The following is an 18,607-nucleotide window of genomic DNA, read 5'->3' on the forward strand; positions in this document are numbered from 1 at the left end:
TGGAACCCTTGCCAGAAGGTGATGTAGAGAACTGGCATAAATGGATTCAAAAGGGAATTTAATAGATTTTTGGAGGATGATCCCATTATGGCTCATTAAATATAGTGGTCTGGATATAACTCTTGGTTCACAAAGTTCTTAAATACTTGGTTTGCATGAACTAGAGGATATACCAGGGAAAGTTCAAGATCTACTTGTCTTTGTTAAGTATAGTACTTCTTAAAGAGTGGCTATGATGCACTGTCAGAAACAACATATATTGATCCATTAATCTTTGGTCTAGCTCTGCTGCACTTGTAGTTTTATGCTGGTAATAATTCTCTGCAATCAAAACCTGTAGCAGTCCTGTCTATAAGTAAGTGAAACGAATATTCCATGACAATTCTGTAATTCCTTCTTTTCTGCTGCTTTTAGCAACCGAGACAAATCAGCATTTTGTCTTCATTATTACGCTAAAGATAGTTCATAATGCAGATCAAAACTGCTTTTGAATTATCTTATGTCCTCCACATATTTTTTCTGGAAGGAGAAAGGCCAGCACTGGGACCAGTTCAGGAAAGTGCTTGCACACATTCCAAACATTGCTCCTATTTCAAGGCATCACACCTGGAAACATTTAATACTGGGCATAAAATTAACTAGATGGCACTACAATCCTAGTTCACATTGGAAGAAATAAGAACATGGCTGAGTTGAAACAGGTGCTTAAATGCTTCCATGAGAAAGGGCACTTCCCTGGAGTGTCTGGGCAATGTCAGTAGATAAGCCAGCAGGGACAGCCTGTTGGTGCACAGAGGCAGAATGTACAGTGTCGGATCAAAGTACACATCCCTATGCCACCACTCTCCCCATCAGCTGCAAGTCTGTCACACAGCCTCCCTGGACCTCATTTTCCCAGCTTTGGGACAGGGAATTAACACATTCATCCCTGTTTACAAAAGGCTCTGCAATCTCTGTGTTGTAATAACCTGAGAAAATATGTGCATACTGTTGTTCTGAGAAGAAATGGCACATGGAATTTTCACCTGCACTCCATTTTCACAGGTAACCCGCTTAAATATTTTTTCCATGGTGTCAAATGCTGAACTTTCTCTCCTGGTTCCAGCTGGGATAGAGTTCACCACAACACTTCCCTTATTTCAGTTTTGAACCTATTCATAGAGTGTTAAATCTGCAGCTAGAATACTAGATAGAACAGCTGTCTTGAAAAGCAGGCATGTGTTTTCTTTGACAATTTTAAGAAACATTTTCTCTTTGATCAAACCTTTGATAGAAGTGCTGTAACTGCTTACACTGTATAAAATCATTTTGTAGATTGTAAATAACCATTCTACTTTATAGCTGCTTACTCTGTGATTACTTGGTAAATTGCTGAGATTCCTGGAATGTGCTTTGACAGTTTCAGTAGGAGCAAACCCTCATTTCAGTTTAAATTTTGCTATAAAAATAGCTGGAATCCTCTTGGATACTGCAAAACTTGTTATGCTCAGAGTCAGACCAGTAAAGCACTTTCTAAGTCAATAATATCCCAGCTGTTTTCAATTCAAAAAAAACAAAACCTGAAAAGATGTTGGCTACATGCCACTGCCACAGATGGAGATCTTGAATTCTAAATGCAATTCAGCAGCAGTTCTTTGCCCTCTCCATTTAGTTTATTTGGAGTCATCTCTCCTATGCAGAACACTTAGACCTGGAAACAAATCCCTCAGTTTATACTTCCCTTGCAGGGACCCCAGCTCTTTACTTTACCTGTTCAAATTTTTTGCAAAGCCAAAGAATTACAAAAGAGGTGGGAAGCTTGAGGTCTGGCATTTTAAACTTTAATGCTATTGATAACCTGAAACAAGTTACAAGACACACACTCTTTATTTTTTTGTTGTATAAGTAGTAAATGTTTCCTAATACATCATTGAGCAGTGAATGCTGAAAAGGATGGCTTGCATTCTGTAAATCCTTCTCTAATAAAATATTCAATATAAAATGTGTGTTGTTGCTGGAGGAGGAAGATGGCATACACCAGCCTAAAAAAAATTAGGGAAACTGGAGCTTTTAAATTTTTCCTTTACTCTGTCTGCCGTGGAATTTTGTGTGCAAAAGGAGTGAATAACCAAGCAGTAAGTAGCAGTAAGCTAAACACTGGTAAGAAAATTAATTTAAAAAGGCATTTCTTATTTGGCAGCTGCACTACTTTTGGTTACACCCTAGGACACTGCACAAAGAAAAATTTCCTTGTAATCCTTAAAGGAAACAGTGTCCAAAGGCTTTTCCAGCACTTCTATTTGCTCTAATTTCCTGCTGTTACTTGCATAATGATCTATTCATCTGATGCTTTTAGACCTGGAAAGTAAAACTCTTGTGACCATCTTGTGAAATGGATCTAAGTGCTTCAGGGCAGGAGTCTGGGAATCCTGAGCTTCATTGCATCTTTTAAACACTTTTTCTTTCTTTGAGTGGCAATGTCTCCTGCTACAGAGAACAATGCAAATATAATACAAATTTTTTTCTATTACTGGGATTACTCCAAGACCTTCTGCCTCTTTTATTTTTTTTTAATTCTTGCAAATAGACCATGAAAGGTATTTTGTAGAGGCTGATTAAAAGAAAAACAAAACACCCCAAACCAAAACCCAAAAATATTTTAACATTTCAAGCAGTTTATATTGTCCATGTGAAATTCAAATTCTGGACCAGAGTTTTCAAACTCTTTTGACTGCTCAGCTGCTTAGGTGTGCACTGGAGAGCTTGTCTGATTTCAGAGTATCAGCAGTCAACATTTTTGAAGCTCATGACTCTTTAAAGTTCCCAGATAAAACAGCAAAAATCACTAGTCACCTTTAAAAAAATCTTATGATTACTGCTAATGCTGAGATGAAATTCTGTGACCCTAACCCACTGTAAAAAGCAAAGACTTAAAACAGGGGAAAGGAACAGTTAACCTCTTCAGGGTTTGACATCCCTTTCGTTCCAGCAACCCAATGAAATTCTTGTCAGTGTTTACCCTGTTCTCCAATTCTATAACTTAACCTGCTGATTCTGATCAGTTTGATATTTGGTGGTGGTTTTTTTCACTTGCCTTTTAAGCTGCAGACCAGCTTGTTTTGTATTTAAACAGCTGTCATCTCTCACCTTCAACAGATACCTATTTTATTGTTGACTGAAGTGATGCCAGGACCCAGTTAAATATATATGGATATGTTTATAAAGCATGTTTGAATAAAAGATAACTACTAAACATCAGGTGGCTGGCACCAACAGTAGTAATAAAAACTTAGTAACAATAGAGGAATCCTGATATATCCCTATGCTGCATCTTAAATTGAGCTGGAAGGTATTTAATCTAAAAGTTGGAGCCCAAACTATGTGTCTGTGGCATGTTGCCACTGGAACTGTGGGTGTGGTGCTTCACCAATAAAATATGAGCACAGTCTTGGTAACTATTGTCTTCTCTGTAATTCAGTCTTCTGACAAGATGACATGAACGCCTGGCAGGCCTTCATGTCAAGAAAGCCAAGAGAATGATTTTATTTTTTTTCCCTCCTCTTGTGAAGAGGAGTTCACTTTACAGACTAGCTTTCTTCTGGGAAAGGCGAGGTCACGGGAAAGCAGGTTATTTTTAGGGGTCATATACCACAGAGCCAGGACTCCCCAGTGCTAGACAATAATTAGCTACTGGGTTGTATTGTTTTGTTTTGTGTTTTGCAGCTGTGTGCACTTGACCATATTTTGCCAGCTGAGACATTTTGTTAGGGGGTGAGTAAGGGATCTCTAAACACAAACTCCCCAAGCTAAATAAATAACAAACCCTACCAACCTCCCTAAAATTCCCATATGCTCACTGAACTCATGATTTACTGCAGCAGCTCTGTAACTCTTTAAGTGCACTCATAATGTCGGAAAAATCCCAAAAAAGTTGCTGTCATCTCTCACAGTTCTGATCTTGTCTCGTTTGCCTGTATTCTGCTAGGATTTTGCCTAAGTGGAGTTAAAGGATTTTTTCAACTGTTCATAGCTATACAAAGCATGCAGTACCAGTTAGGGACAACTGTGGCATGCAGCCAGTGACCTGATAGCCTGTACATTTTGCCGGTTCTACATTTTGTTCCTTATTTCACCTATTCTGCATATTATTGCATAACATCCTGCATATTGTGCTGGGGAGAAGTCTCACTGAGCAGTGGCTTTTCGCACATTTTTCAGGCATAAGGATCTTTCCTACAACTTCTGAAATCCGTCCTCTTTCCTTGGGCTTGAATTCAGCCTGCGGATTTGCGCAAAACTGTGAACTCCCTTCTCCTTGCTGGGGTTTCTCGTCAGCATGGAGGATTCCATCGTGCCTAGGTGCAGATATCCAGGCTTGCTCTGCAAAGCAGGATGTTTCGGCTGGAAGGGAGAATATCCCAGCACAGCTGCCTGGCACTAGGGAATGGAATTGCAGTCCCTCGCTATCAGTCAGTTGGAGATTTGATTTGTGAAGGTGTTTTTGATTAAAAATGGTTTCAGTGTAGTACAGTCATGGTCTGTGGGGAATGCCACCACAAGTCACGAGCTCCTGAACCAGCCTGCAGACATGTGCAATGATGCATCCTGGAGTTGTGAGGCCTCATGCTCACCCATGCCAAGGATCTCAGCCAGGGCATGTCTCAGATCCCAACTTACCTGGGTTTCCTCACTGTGGACTCACCGGACTGTGGCTGCATCTTTCACCCAACCCCATAGTCCCTAAATGTGGAACCTTTACAGTGTAGGACCTTATAGGTGACTCTCATGATTTTTGGAGATCCTTTCCTGCATCCTGCCAAAACAGAGCCTCCTGTTTTTTGCAATATCTTGGATACTTTTTCTTTGAGGTCATTATCATTAAAATTATGTGATGAGTAAATAGAATCTTAAGTACATCTGAGTTCCTCAGGCTTTGAAATATTAATGGACAAAAATAACTGGGTAGTGTTAATTAAGACATGGTAGAAAGAAAAATTAAATGTTTAACAATTATTATTAATGAACATTTCCTAAAGTTTGAGAAGCAAATATTGGGTAAAGAAGAAGAGAGAGACTGCTTGGTGCCATAAAATGTTCATCTTGTAAGTACCTTAACTATATCGATGGAGACAATGATTGACCCGTATTTTAATACAAACTTTTTGCAAACTTTTCAGTATCAGTAGACGCTGTCAGAATCACCTCACAATGTCTTCTCTTTTCATCTTTTCTTTCTGAAGTTTTATTTTGCTTTATTTATCTGCAGGATGATGGCCTTCCAGAGAATGAGCATCAGCTCTCAGTAGCTGGGAAGATAAAGAAGCATTTCAACACAGGCCCTAAGCCGAACAGCACAGCAGCTGGAGTTTCTGTCATAGCAGTAAGCATCTGAAATACACAGATGAAACAGATTTGTGTGCCCACCAGACAGTATGTGTTTAGGACACCAAAAGAAACCAGAGAGGGTTAATCTTTAGATAATTCTAGCATTTAATTAATATAACATAGACTGCTCTTCTGCACAACTTCTCCTTTGAATCTCCTTGTGAGTCACATTGTTGTTGAACAGCCTTAGAAGGTATAATTGTACACTACACAGTTCCACATTTTCCTAGAAGATCAGTGGACCTAACTCCAATGTAAATTCAACAATTTGAACTGTGGGATCATGACATTTTACTTGGCAGCAAACTCATCTTATGGATTGAGGCCACCCAGAGATTGTAGCAGGGCAGCACCACTTTAAAATGGAATTGCTTCAAAATTTAACTGAAAATCTCTATGGCAGCCTAAGCCTCTCCTCTTTGAAGACATGAAAGGGAGCTATGATGCCTCTCTGCTGCCTTCATGGTTTACATGAGTCTAGCCACTTCAGATTTAGCTAAGCAGCAGCATTTTATTGAAGTGCCACACAAGCTGCTTCCCTTTCAACCCAAGGATTTAATGGGGTAAAGACTTAATGGAACTTCTTGCTGCCTTCTGTCATGTTGCAATTCCAGTGGAGCCATTCTAGGTTTGAACATGTTGGAGTGTCTGAAACAAAGCTTGACCAAAATTTTGACCAAGCTTTACTGAGGTTTCAGCTGCATCCTCAGTGGAGCATTATATCACATACAATTGTATTTTCTCCTCACAGATGAACATGTGTATTACATATACATGGACACAGATATATTTGGCATATGATGAGATTATTCATACTAATGCCATTGAATAGTAACATGCACATCCTTCACATTTTTGATACATCTGCTTGTGTTTGTAAGCTTTCCTTTATTACTCATGGCAATGTGAACACTCCAAAGAGTCACTAAAAATGTGACATGTTAAACGTAACCATTCCCATATCAGATTACTCAGTGTTCATTCCCAGCTTCCATAAATTGCAGGTGGTGTGACTGCACATGTACACTTTCTTGTACTGTTTCCACTTTCATGTTTCTCAGCTCAGCCCCTCCAGTGTTGAGTTAAATCAGCATGAAGTAAAGTCAGCTCAGCACATGCAATCTGGCTCACAGGTGTGAAGTGCTTGTGCAGCAAAATGGATACTCAAAGTTACTTGGTATAAGTGCTTAAAATTTCAAGCTGTGCCTCTCTCATATTTTTTTTCTTTACTCTTTCCTACCCTGAATGTCCTCAACATAGAAGCAAGTTGTTCCTCATGCTTTTCCTAGATTTTCTCAGTCATCAGCTAACATAGTCAGCATTTATTTATTTTCATTTTTAAGCAATAATACTGCAGCAACTCTCCCACAACTAAAACATCACATACCCATTGCTCATCTGAACTGCAGGTATGTTCTTTATAGACTAGCTGAAACCGTGTTCCTATTGAATGGACTGCCAGCACGCTTGTCCATGAGAATTACTGCTCAGATCCTCCATGCTAATGACTTCAAAGCTTAAAAGCAAGAAATGATGCCTCCGTCCTCATCCATCCCTTGCCTCCTTTATGTTTTTAATTTCCCTGCCCTCCTCTTTTTTTATTTGCCCCAGTTGCTTTGCCAAGAAATTATTTGCAGCAGGTTAACACTTGAGTAATGAAAAAGGCACTGTAGTGAATCTGTCCATTGCCAAACGTTATACATCAGGAAAAGAATGTGTATGTTTAATTATATTCTTAATGGCTTTTATTTATTTTTTAGTGTTTGGAAATTTAACAGATTATTTTTAGTGAGCATCTCTGTGGGCAGACTTCATATTCTGACACGACTGATCCTGCTACTTGGCCTATAAAGTAGAAATGTTTAGAATACTTTTACATAATTCAGAAAGTTGTTTGATTATGGGAAGAGATGGGGAAGTATAGACCTCTTTAGTGTTTTGGTAATGTTTCAGAATTCTAGATAATTTCCATTTCATGAATAAATTAGTTTTGTTTTCTACAAAAATAATTTAATAAGTAAAAGAAAGCCAAAAGCAAAACAACAATGCCTTTAAATGTTGTGTCTGCCTTTGGAAGTCTATTTAATATATATCTGACATGCATGTCACCAGAGTTTTATGTCTGGGAATCTTCTTTTAACTGTGAAATCTCAAATAAGCTAAAATTAAATCCTATTAATGAAGACTGCTGTAGATTTAGAACTTTCAAAGTATGTATAGATGCCGTAACATATTGTTTGGCACTAAAGACATGCATTAACTACATTTTCTATAAAAATTCTGGGGGTTTGTGCCTGCCTGTGTGTTTACATACTTTTTGAGAGAGTGCTTGTGTATATAATATATAGTTGCCTTCTATATATTATATGACACATCTGTGTCTGTGTTTGTGAAAATGTGTTAATATGTGCTTATATTTCTATAGCTTACTTAATAGTATGAAAGATAAATATTGTCATTATATTTGAGTACTATAACTCTGTTTATGTACAGAGATTGCTAATATGTGGTGTTTAGTTCTTAGTTTGTCCTCACATTGGTATGAAATAATATTATATGCCTGTTTTCTCCAATGGTAAGAAGTAACACACCTCAAAGATCTCAAGGAGTATTTACCATATGCACCAATTAAAATTATAGTATGAAAATTAAGTTCATAAAGATGTGTCTGTAGTCAGCTTGACCAGGAGGAAGTTTGAAGCCACATATGTTTTGCATACATCTGCTGTGGCTACTGCTTCCTTCAGCAATGTCCAAATTGCATTGATTCCTTTGGTTCAGACTTATGTCTGCTTTACTGATGTGGTAATCTCAGTAAAAGTTGTCTCTGACAATCCAAGGCAGAGACATCGTACTTCTCGTGCATGTGTCCAGACTTCGAGTTTGTCCACATTTGAAAGGATTTGTCAGTTTGGACAAACGACACTAATGAACATGTGCATGCCTAGCAAAGCAGTTCCTTTGCTGATGTAGTAGAATGATTTCTCAAACAAAATTAACTATACAAGCAAAGAGACTTTTCTGTTGATACAATAATACATCATTAAAAGTTCTGCCAGGGTAACTATGTCAGTTGGGAAAAAATTCCCCTGAACCAACATAGCTTTGCCAGCAAAATTTTAATTGGAGAGCTAGCTTTTAAGACAGCAAGAGAATTAGCCAGTCCCTAAAAAACACTGCTTGCTGATGAGAGAGTATGTAGGAGAAATATCACTTTACTTGCCCTGTTCTTAAAGTCTTGTCAGAGGCGTTGACTACCAGTCTCTGTGGGAGACAGGGGCTGTGCTAGTGCCCCTCAGTCTGTGTCAGAATGGCCACATCACTGTTAAGCATGAGCCAAAATATTTGCAGGATCATGTTTCTCATACAGCTTTTCAATAAGAGCAGTATTTTTTACTTCTGTGACGGTGTTTATAAAAGGTACTGCAGTGAAAACATAAACCCAGACTTCTATTCGCTAGTCTTTTTAAAATTTGGGGGTAGATTTTTTTCTTTTAGTTCTCATTCCAAGGATGTCAATTCTGGGGATTTTTTTCTTTGGCCAAAAAACAACACCCTGTGGTTGTACCCTCTGGGCTTCAGTGACAGTGGCTAGAGTGACTAAGAGCACGAATTACTTTTCAAGAATGCTTCTGCAGTCCAAAGGTGTGCTGTAATTCCTTGTATGAACCAAGCATCATTTAATATATGTCCTTGTCTGAAGTGTTAAAGCTTAGCCTGTATGTCATCACTTTTGTGCTTGTACTTTTGCCATTGTTAAGACAGAGGAAAAGACTGATGCTAATCTGCTGTTAAGGTTGTATGAGGTCTCTGTCTTGGCAATGGAAGTAAACTCCAGCTGGAGATGCAGAGGAATCAAGTAGAAGAGCAAAGGAGAAAAGCTGCTCAGAAAGTTGGTGCAGCTCTCTCTTACAGAGTCCTGGGCTGGGGACCCTGGCAATGGGCAGGCAGTGGGTGGCTCGTTGCCCTGAATTCTGCCCATTTTAAAATAAAATTACCAATGCCAAGTGCAATTTTTAGCCATGGAGTTTCTTGGGTGGTGTGGAAGAGAAGCCAAGCTTAGCCTGCAAGTTTTGCTTGTCTTAAAGCTGAACCTATGTCTCAGCTATCCCTTCACATCTATTGTCTGTGTTGTCCTGCGGTCATTGTCTACAGTTGGGTTTCTCATGGCAGGATTTCCACACCACTGAAATTGTTTCGACTCGTGTTAGGGAGCGACTCTCCCCATTTTCTCTGAATTAATTTTTGGCTACTCGATTTTAGGGCAATATTTTTGATCTGCTTTTTAGGAAAACATCCCTTTTGTGTGTTCTATGTGCAGCATACAAGGAAACCAGTAGATGGCAATAGCAGACCAGTGTAGTTAAGCCTACACAAATTTAGGTACAAGGTCCCCATGGTTTTAAACAGGAAACATCCTTTAAATAATTCTAAATAAGATGAAAGAGGCATTGTCTTAACAAAATGGAATAAATTATTAAATTCTCCACTTGCAGGGGAGTCATCAAGAAAAATTTAAATTTGCAGTTAGTTCCTTACTCCCCTTGAAGTGGTTAGTACCTGGAAATGTGTTTAACTGCTTTTCTGAATTTAGAATTAGAAACTGTCATCAGTATTGGAAATACATGCCACACTCTTATTGAAGCACAAAATGGCCTTTTCCCTTTGTAGGGCAAAAATCTGAAAATCACTGCAACAGTTTTAAAGCAGTCAGAGTGTCTCCGTTAAGATTTTTTCCCCCAAAATTTTATTTATTTCAGCTAAATGATGTCTCCACCGTCTGTTAGTTCTGCACAGAAGGGTTAGGGAAAAGAACACATTTTCTTTGTTCCTATGCACATGATTTTGCTAATGGCAAACTAAACTTGAAAGAAAGATCTCTATTCCTTAAATAATATCACCAGTGCAATTTTCTGGACACAATATTAAGTTCATTTCCATTTTGACTTTAATTGGTGCAATTTTAAACCAAATAGTTTTGTACTGTTATCTTTTTGAGCATGAGGTGTAAGCTGAAATGATAAACAATGTTATTCATGGCTCTGAGTAGTCCTACTCTCCAAGGTTAACACATTTTTAGAAATGAATTACCATGATTGATGGGGTATCAAAACCTGATTCTTTTCATCTTTACACATTCCATGATTATGAAGCAGTCTAATTTAAGCCTTGTGTAGTCTGTCTAGCCTGCTCCTTCTGATGGTTGCACTGCATTTAATTTTTTTTTAAATTATTATTAAACTTCTAAGTTTAATTGCAAAAGATAATATTCTGTTACTGGTATGTGCAACTTAAAAGGGCACTACTGTCTTTGGAGGTAACGAGATATTTATTAGACTTTTAAATTAATGCATTATGCATTAAGTAACCTATTCACAAACTCCATTTTAGTTTGAATAAATTGGCTTCTAATTTGGCAAGACCAAATCTAGAACTAGTATCTTTTCCTTTTATTTCTTTACCTTTTTTTTTTTCTTTTTCTTCTACGGTACGTAGCTTTAGGATGTTAGATAAGAGCCTTCTGAAAGTGAAAAGAGTAAATATGCACTAAATAAGGAACAGCTTGCTCTGGAGTCTGAATTCTCTAGCCTAATGTCGATCCACTGAGTTGCCCCATTTCTCTCTGCTCAGCTGGACCACGGGTTTACCATCAAGAGATCAGGGTCTTTGGACTACTACCAACAACCAGGAATGTATTGGATAAGGTATGAGATGGTGCAGCTCCAACAGTCAGTGTTTCCATGGCAACGTGCTGGCAGTCTCCATTAACCAGTTCCTTCAGTGGATAAACATGCTTTTTGATTTGTTATCCGGTCCATATGCTGCTTTATCAGTTTCGTTTTAATCTTGATTGAGATGCCACACCCCCTCATTCCCTTTCTTCACCCATCCCTCACACCCACATTGCCAGCTTTCTCTTCATCGCACATGCTCAGTATCAATCTCCCCTATAGTTAAAAGGACAGTGTATATAGAAAATCTACAGATATGCTGAAGTGTTCACCCTCCCCCTCCCCACTGCTTGTTAAGGCATCTGCTTCCCCTGTGCTCCTGTTTCAAAACACACGGAGCAGCAACAGGCTCTCAGCATATATTTTCCTCTTTTGCGAGACGTGGAGCTATATACTGTCATTTTAAACCCACTAAACACAATCCTTACCTTAGATTGAACAATGCATTTGCATAACGCGGGCATAGAAACTCTCCCAAGTTCACTGAAATACAATGCATTGTATGTGCTGGTAAGCTTGTGTTTCTAACAATGCATTCCTTCTCTTTTTTTTAAAAAACCCTTCTGATACCTATTTATTTTGATTTGATTTTTTTTTTTAAATATTGCATGAGTCTCTTGAATATATTTTTCTTCATTGTGTAACCGTGCCAGGGTTGTCGTTAGCTGGTTTAACCTGTATGATAAAATGGGGCTCTGGGTGGGAGGGGCTGATTCTGGAGTGGGGGCAAGGAGGGTTCCAGGTCTGATAGCCCACAAGAGGCCCACACACCTCCTCAACAAATCCAGAACCCTGGAATTTCCATCAAGTGGTTACTTGCTGTCTTTTTTCCTTATTACTCATGAGACCTACATTTTCATAGTTGGAGAAATTTTTATAAGTTTACTGTGAGATCTGTGTTTTCTTACGCTGCCTTTAAAAACTTGTCTGTGAGGGATTTGTAAAAACCCAGCAAATTAACCACCTTAGCAAAACAGCAGAGATGGTCACTGTGAGTGTTTCCAGTAAAGTAAAACTCCCACCCTGGATCATTTCACCAAGTGCATGGATCGGGCTACAGCACGCTTTCCATAAAACCTTACAGTTCCCTGGGTGCACACTGAGGGCTATGTAGTTTCTGATATGGATGTTCTGGGGAAAGAAAAACAAAACAAACCCAAACCCGAAAATAAGCCTATTTTTCAGGCAAAAAGTAGAAAAGTCATTCCAATTCACGATTTGAACGCTGGCTAGCAAAAAGTGAGAAAGACTCTCATCACTCCAAGTGCTGGTGTGTGCAGCAGTACCTGTATTTCATCTAATTCCAGACCATCACACTTGTGGTGGTGTCTGCAAACCTATCATGACCTGCAAGTGACAGCAGGACCTGCTGGCCTGTCTTGTCACTTGGCATTGTGCTTCGCAGGTTACAGCCCCGACAGCAGCCCAGCATCTGTGCTTCTTGGTTTTGGAGAAGTGGGGAATGGGGCCTGAGTGCCCAGCTTTAGCTGCCTGTGAGTTTGATAGTGTTAGAGGAATTTTTCTGCTGAAGAAGGAAAGATGGCATTTTCTGTCAAGCAGAACTTTGACAAATATTTGCAAATTTAATGCCTGCTCTGTAAAATGGTGTGGGAGATCACATCATCCTGGAGTTTAGTTGCTATCCATGGTCAGTTTACATTCCTTCTCTGATTTACTACTTTTAAATTAAAAAAAAAAGAAAAAAAAAGGAAAAAAGTATTTCCATTAGCTATACACAATGTTCTGATCTTTTAAAACCCCTGCTTCACGGAGAGCAGATCACCAGAAACAGAAGCCTGTGAGAAAAGTGAACATCTCAGATTGGCCTTGACTCAGTTTAACTGCATAGCCCAGGTTTTGAAACAAACCATATGCCTTTTGAAGAGGTAGGGGGGAAGGCTCTAACTCGTCTAACTCGGCAACTTGGTAAATAAATAAAGCTATATAAAAAACAGGTCATTTGACTAAAGCAGTAGTAATGGCTGCCATCAGCATACAAAATGACACATCCCTGAATAATGGGCTGGAGCAGATGGGTGATAATCTCTCTTATTCATACATAAACTGCTCTGTTTTCCAGCTGGGGGCAGTAACAACAATGTTGGTAATTAGGGTTTTCTAAACTGTGCACCTAGTGTGGAAAGGCAAATTGGGAGAGCAGGGCTCCTAGGAGTGGATGCTTAATTAGGAAATCCACTTCAAGGGGGTACTGATGACCAAGCACTGCCGTGTGTTTGGGCCTCTCTCATCTCCCAGAAGTATGCAGCTGTTGTGGTGACCAACATTTTAGTGTAAATAAAACATTTCGATGTAGCAAGTGTTTAGTTTTTAGTGGCGCAGATGCAAAGCATATGAAAAGGTTCATCAATTCATGTCTATAAAACAAATAATTAATCTCAGGCTCATGAAAATTAATCTGAATTCACAAGTACAGCAAAAAATGAAACCATGTCCCAAGGAAAATTTAATGCTCCCTTTTTGTTAAACTACTTGTTTCTTCTGCACTCCTCTTTTTGTTTTCATCTGCAGTTTCTAGAAGCCTTCTTTTTAAATGGCACTATTTCCTCTTTTAATAGCCAGAAAACCTTGTCCTTTCTCTGCCTAAAAGACTTCTGTTTCCAAAGAACTTCAAAATCCTATTTTTTCTGAGCATATTCTGCATCCTCTGTTATTCCCTTTCAGTGGGATAATTCATGCAGAATTGACATTATTTTTCAGGTACAGCTGTAGTTGTAGCTGCCATAAGCTATAATACCTAGAAAATCTTTCACAGTTCCTTGAATATGAGGATCAGGGAAAACACAGGGACCAAATCAGTAAAATAATTTGGACCCGAGACTAATACGTGTTTTAAAACCAACCCATCAAATGTTGTTGGAACATCAGCCCGGCAATCAGAGGTGCAGTAAAGACCAAAGCAGCATCATTAGGGGATAAGTCTTGGAGGTCCCAGTTAAAACCCTGAAGATTGAGCTGATTCAGAATATCAAAGAAGCACCAGAGCAATTGCATCTAATATAAAATATTAGTAGAAAATATCAGTATGTGTAGTATTAAATCATTATATTAGTATAAAATATTGGGGTATGTTAGTTTCTATATATCCAAGACCCTCTAGGAAAGCTAAATGGGCAAAATAAAATCCAGGAAGTGTATGGGAAAGTCATTAATGATCTATGTATATAATGACAGTAGAAAGGAGATGAGTTACATTGGATGCTAAACAAAATCATCAATCCAGTCAATAGTGAATTCATAAAACACTGGATTTTTGAAATACACTTCTCACTGTCACAGTTAAAAATGTGTTTGAATAGCTCATCTGAAAACCCATAGTTCCGTCCTCTATGTTTGGTTCCTAGTTCACATTATTTTGCATCTGTCGAGTTACTTACACCTGTCCCAAGTGGATACAATACACTTGAAAGTCAAAAGTTACAGCCAGACATCTTGATGATGGGACAAGAAAGTTGGGAAACAGGCATGTTATCTGTAAAGTGCCATTTTTAATAACATAAAACCTTCTGTAAACTGAATATTGGTAAATACAGGCAGATATCTAAAATAATTTAAAATCTCTTCTCCCTATCTTTGAGTGAAAAAACCACAACTGATTTACAAACTATAAATAAAATCCAGTCATGCAAACAACTTGGCACTAACTCTCTTCCATGTGTAATTGAAACCAGCTGAGGAATTGTGTCTCTAAAAAGCGGGGATGTCAGAGAGTAAACACAAACTTAAATACAGCAGTATGAATTCCACAGTTATGTATATAGAATACTTGTCTTTATGTTCACTCAGCAATATAGTACAAAGCATATCTCAAGTTGATTTGGTTTTCTTTCTTTTTTACTTTCATTTTAGCTAAATTCCATGCCGGAAGTTACATGGTGTGCTAAAGCATTGGCCTTTTGTATTTGGAGGTCTGGGTTCAAATCCACTCGATTAATTTGTCCCCTCGATGTGGTCATTTGCATGTCTCCAAATCACCGTGTAACTTGACTTAGTTATACTTTGTGCCTGAGGGACTAAAAACACCGTGAGTGTCTCGCTCCTGGACTGAGGTGCATTGCTAAGTCTGAAGTACTCTCAAAAAAGTGTCTTGATTCATGAATCAATCACACATACATATATATATATAAAAATATATATACTGTATATATATAAATATATATATATATAAACTGAGAAACCCATGGAAAAGGAATAAAAAAAGAGATGAGACTGAAGGGCTGCCTGGTTTGTGCCATGAGCAATGTTTAATGGTCATTTTTACAGCAAGGAAACCTATCAATGTATAAAGGTCACTAGCCAGAAGTTTAAGGAAATAAGATAAACTTATCTAGGTGTGGACATTTAAATCTGTGCATAAAACTGTGGATATAAAAGAATGAAGGAAGAAAAATACCACTGTTTCAATACGTATATTTATCTAATTCCACAAGCTAAACAAAGCTTCATGAAAATTGCTAACAAATTGCAAGGATGCTCCTGCAGAATAAAAGCGAGCTAAGGGAAGGGTTTCTTGGATTAATGCGTGAACAGCTGCATCCCCAGTTTAGTCTCCTGGCTGGTATGAATAATGTATGGACTAAGAGGCAAAATACACATGAATGTTCTTTTATTAATGAAACTAATATATATTTATATTTTGTGGCCAGCAGTAAATTGAGACAAGTGAAAAGAATAACAGTCACTACTCACTTTCATAAAATGCAGTTACTTTAATCCAGTAATTACTGACCTGACAGAAAATATCAGCCCACAGCTAAAATAAGGTGCTTCCCATTGCAAATCCAACACATATATCAAAGCAGTGGTAGTTTTTGAAAATCTGTTCATAAACACATCGTGCAGTGTTTTCCAAGATAAAAAATGAATTTGCATGGCTCAGGAGTCCTGTAACTTCAAGTAGCAGAAATCAGGATGAAGTCAGTCCTTAAGGAAAAATCCTGCAAAAATGCTATCTGCCCCTTAGTGTGTCGATGACAGAAACAGTTTTAAAATAATGCTGTGTTACTACAAACTAAATGCATTTCCAAAAATGTCTTGGTAACAATTTGGTACTGGGTGTCAGGATTACTAAACGTTGATGCAAAATACATTAGTGCTTAATGAAGTACTTCAGATCCATCAGCACCAAACTATTAGAGGCAATCCACTTATCTGCTGTTGGATAAGAAGTTCTACATTTTCTCATATGGATTGCAGGAGGACAGCTGCATACCTTAAATAAGAATGTTATCTTTACATTTTAGTTGCCATTACTCTAATATACTCAGTCTCTACCCTAGAGCTGGGAAAAAGAAAATGTCAAAATGTGGTAATGAAAATCTGGGGTTTGCAAACCTGTGAAGCATAAGTGCACTTCAGATCCTCTTATTATTTATTGAAAGAGGAGCTTGAAGTAGAAATACCCTGGAAATCCATAATGGACTGGTTCATGCACCAGCAAACCACTCATGAATAGCAGGTGAAATAATACATGTTAAACCAAGGCAATGTGTATAAGAGGCCTTTGTAACAAAACCATCAATAATAATGAAAAAGCTGATTTTTAGAATATGTCCACATGCACAAGAAAGTACAGTAGGTGAAAATTACACTTACAAAACACATGCAAGTCAATACTCAAATATATCTATCAAACCATCTTCTCTGCATTCCAAAGGATGGAGCAATCATATTTTCAAATTCTTTCAAGGTAAAAAGTAACTGCAACATCATTAAATGAGAAATAGTACTTTTATAGAATGCAGAGCCACAATACCATCAGCAGTGTATTACATACAGACTGGAAGTGTCAAATGTCATTGGAACATTGGGCAAAATAAGCCTGTTCTTGCAAGTTCTATAGGGCCTGAGCACTCTGTTTGTGGCCAGAAATTCCCCATTTTGTAGTTCTGCCATGGTAAACACTAAACATTAGAATATGACCTGCGATTTTTTGCTTTCACTAGACAAGTACTGACTTCTTTGACTCTCTGTGACTTTGTACCTTTTGATTCAATAAGCTCTTTGGGTGAGAAAGGCTCTGGATGTCTCTCAGCCCAGGAGAGGAACCATGATAATGCCCTGGAGTCTAGAAGTATGTCTTTACAGAGACTTATTAGATCAAATCCACGGCAAACACTGCATAAAAATGTGAAGAAAAACACAGTCACAAAATATCTCAGGAAGTTTCTGAAGGGTTAGGAAGACACAAATATTTGGTCCTACAAACTAGAGCAGCATAAGGTGCCAGATTAGGTGAGACTGTCAGGGGGTTTTTGCTTTACATTTTTTATTCTTGAGGCAGGGAGTGCTTTTATGTATATTTAAACAAATAGATTTAAAGAAAATCTCTAAAGCTTTTCCAACAATCATAGAAAGATAGTATCTTGGGGTTTATTTTTAAAGACATCTTTAAAGAGATGTCTGATACCTAGTTATCTTTGTTCTTTATAAAAAGCAATATCCTAGGCAAATTTTCAAAATCATTTTCTTATACATTCTCTTATGTGTAAGTTATCTAAATACCTTCAGATTTTACATATACATTTGTTATTCTCACGTAGCAGGTTTTAAAAATAAATTCTGAACTTAATACAAGTATTTTTATTTATTCAACCAGAAATGTTTAAATTTCTCAGGGGAGAATATCTATTACCACAAGATGATGTGATGTGGTTTAAACTTTAAATAAATGCTTATTTCCTGTAAGCATAAAAAAAATCCTTTAAATGGAAATCTGTATTTTATAGAGTGGTAATATATGCCATTCTTTTCAATTTTCACACAGAATTACATACTGTAAGCAGTATATCACTCTATGTAAAAGATCTAGGTATTCTTCTGTTTTGCATTAAAAATAATCAAAAACTGAATTGGTTCAAGGCTAGGAAACATAGAAGGCATTGAAAATACTAATTAGAGCTCTTAACCAAAAGGTAGCAGTAAACAACAAAATTTTCAGCAGAGGAAAAGTGTTGGGTTTTGTAGCAAATGTTACTTAAAATATAGGGATAAACCTATCAAAGTGGACCATTTTACCCTTTTAAAGTACTGCTATATAAGTTTTAGACACAAAAAAAATAGTTCAGCAATATAGCTTAACTAAATCCATTTTCTATAGTAGTTCTGTACTCCTGCCCATCTTTCTGTCTCTGTTACATCATTATTGAATGCTGGTTGCACTATTTGAAAGCATGGGTTGCTATAATGCTATTCTGCACCAGTATGATGGATTTAGTTCTCATTTTATTCTCAAAAAATGTTGGCTATAAATACATCTCTGTTCTCCTATGAGGCTCACACTGTAACTGGTAAATTTTCTAGAGAAATCAGTCATGCATATCTTAAGAGAACACAATAAATCCTTTGAAGCAGAATAACCTTTTGGCTGCATTCCTTTAAATAGCCCTTTTTGTTATAGGGACAAATTTTGCAAGCCTTATGAGTGAAACTCATTTAGTTTTCAAAATTATCTTTGCTTCCAGTGCCATGATCAGATACTTGGTTGCATTTTC

At 37.7% G+C, this 18,607-nt stretch overlaps 1 protein-coding gene across 2 annotated transcripts in view; it reads left to right on the forward strand.

The window, feature by feature from the left end:
- The window catches only part of DCLK1 (doublecortin like kinase 1), a 235,346-nt gene that overhangs the window by 205,937 nt on the left and 10,802 nt on the right, over nucleotides 1–18,607 (forward strand). The window contains exons 16-17 of one of the 2 annotated variants that reach the window (XM_085061508.1): nucleotides 5,246–5,359; nucleotides 10,996–11,069. In XM_085061508.1, coding sequence (XP_084917634.1) covers nucleotides 5,246–5,359; nucleotides 10,996–11,069 — 188 coding nt within the window. The remainder of the gene's footprint in view (nucleotides 1–5,245; nucleotides 5,360–10,995; nucleotides 11,070–18,607) is intronic. The other variant, XM_085061498.1, reaches the window with a different exon arrangement.

This window comes from Lichenostomus cassidix, chromosome 1, assembly GCF_008360975.1.
Source record: "Lichenostomus cassidix isolate B80296 chromosome 1, HeHo_3.0, whole genome shotgun sequence".
NCBI lineage: Eukaryota > Metazoa > Chordata > Aves > Passeriformes > Meliphagidae > Lichenostomus > Lichenostomus cassidix.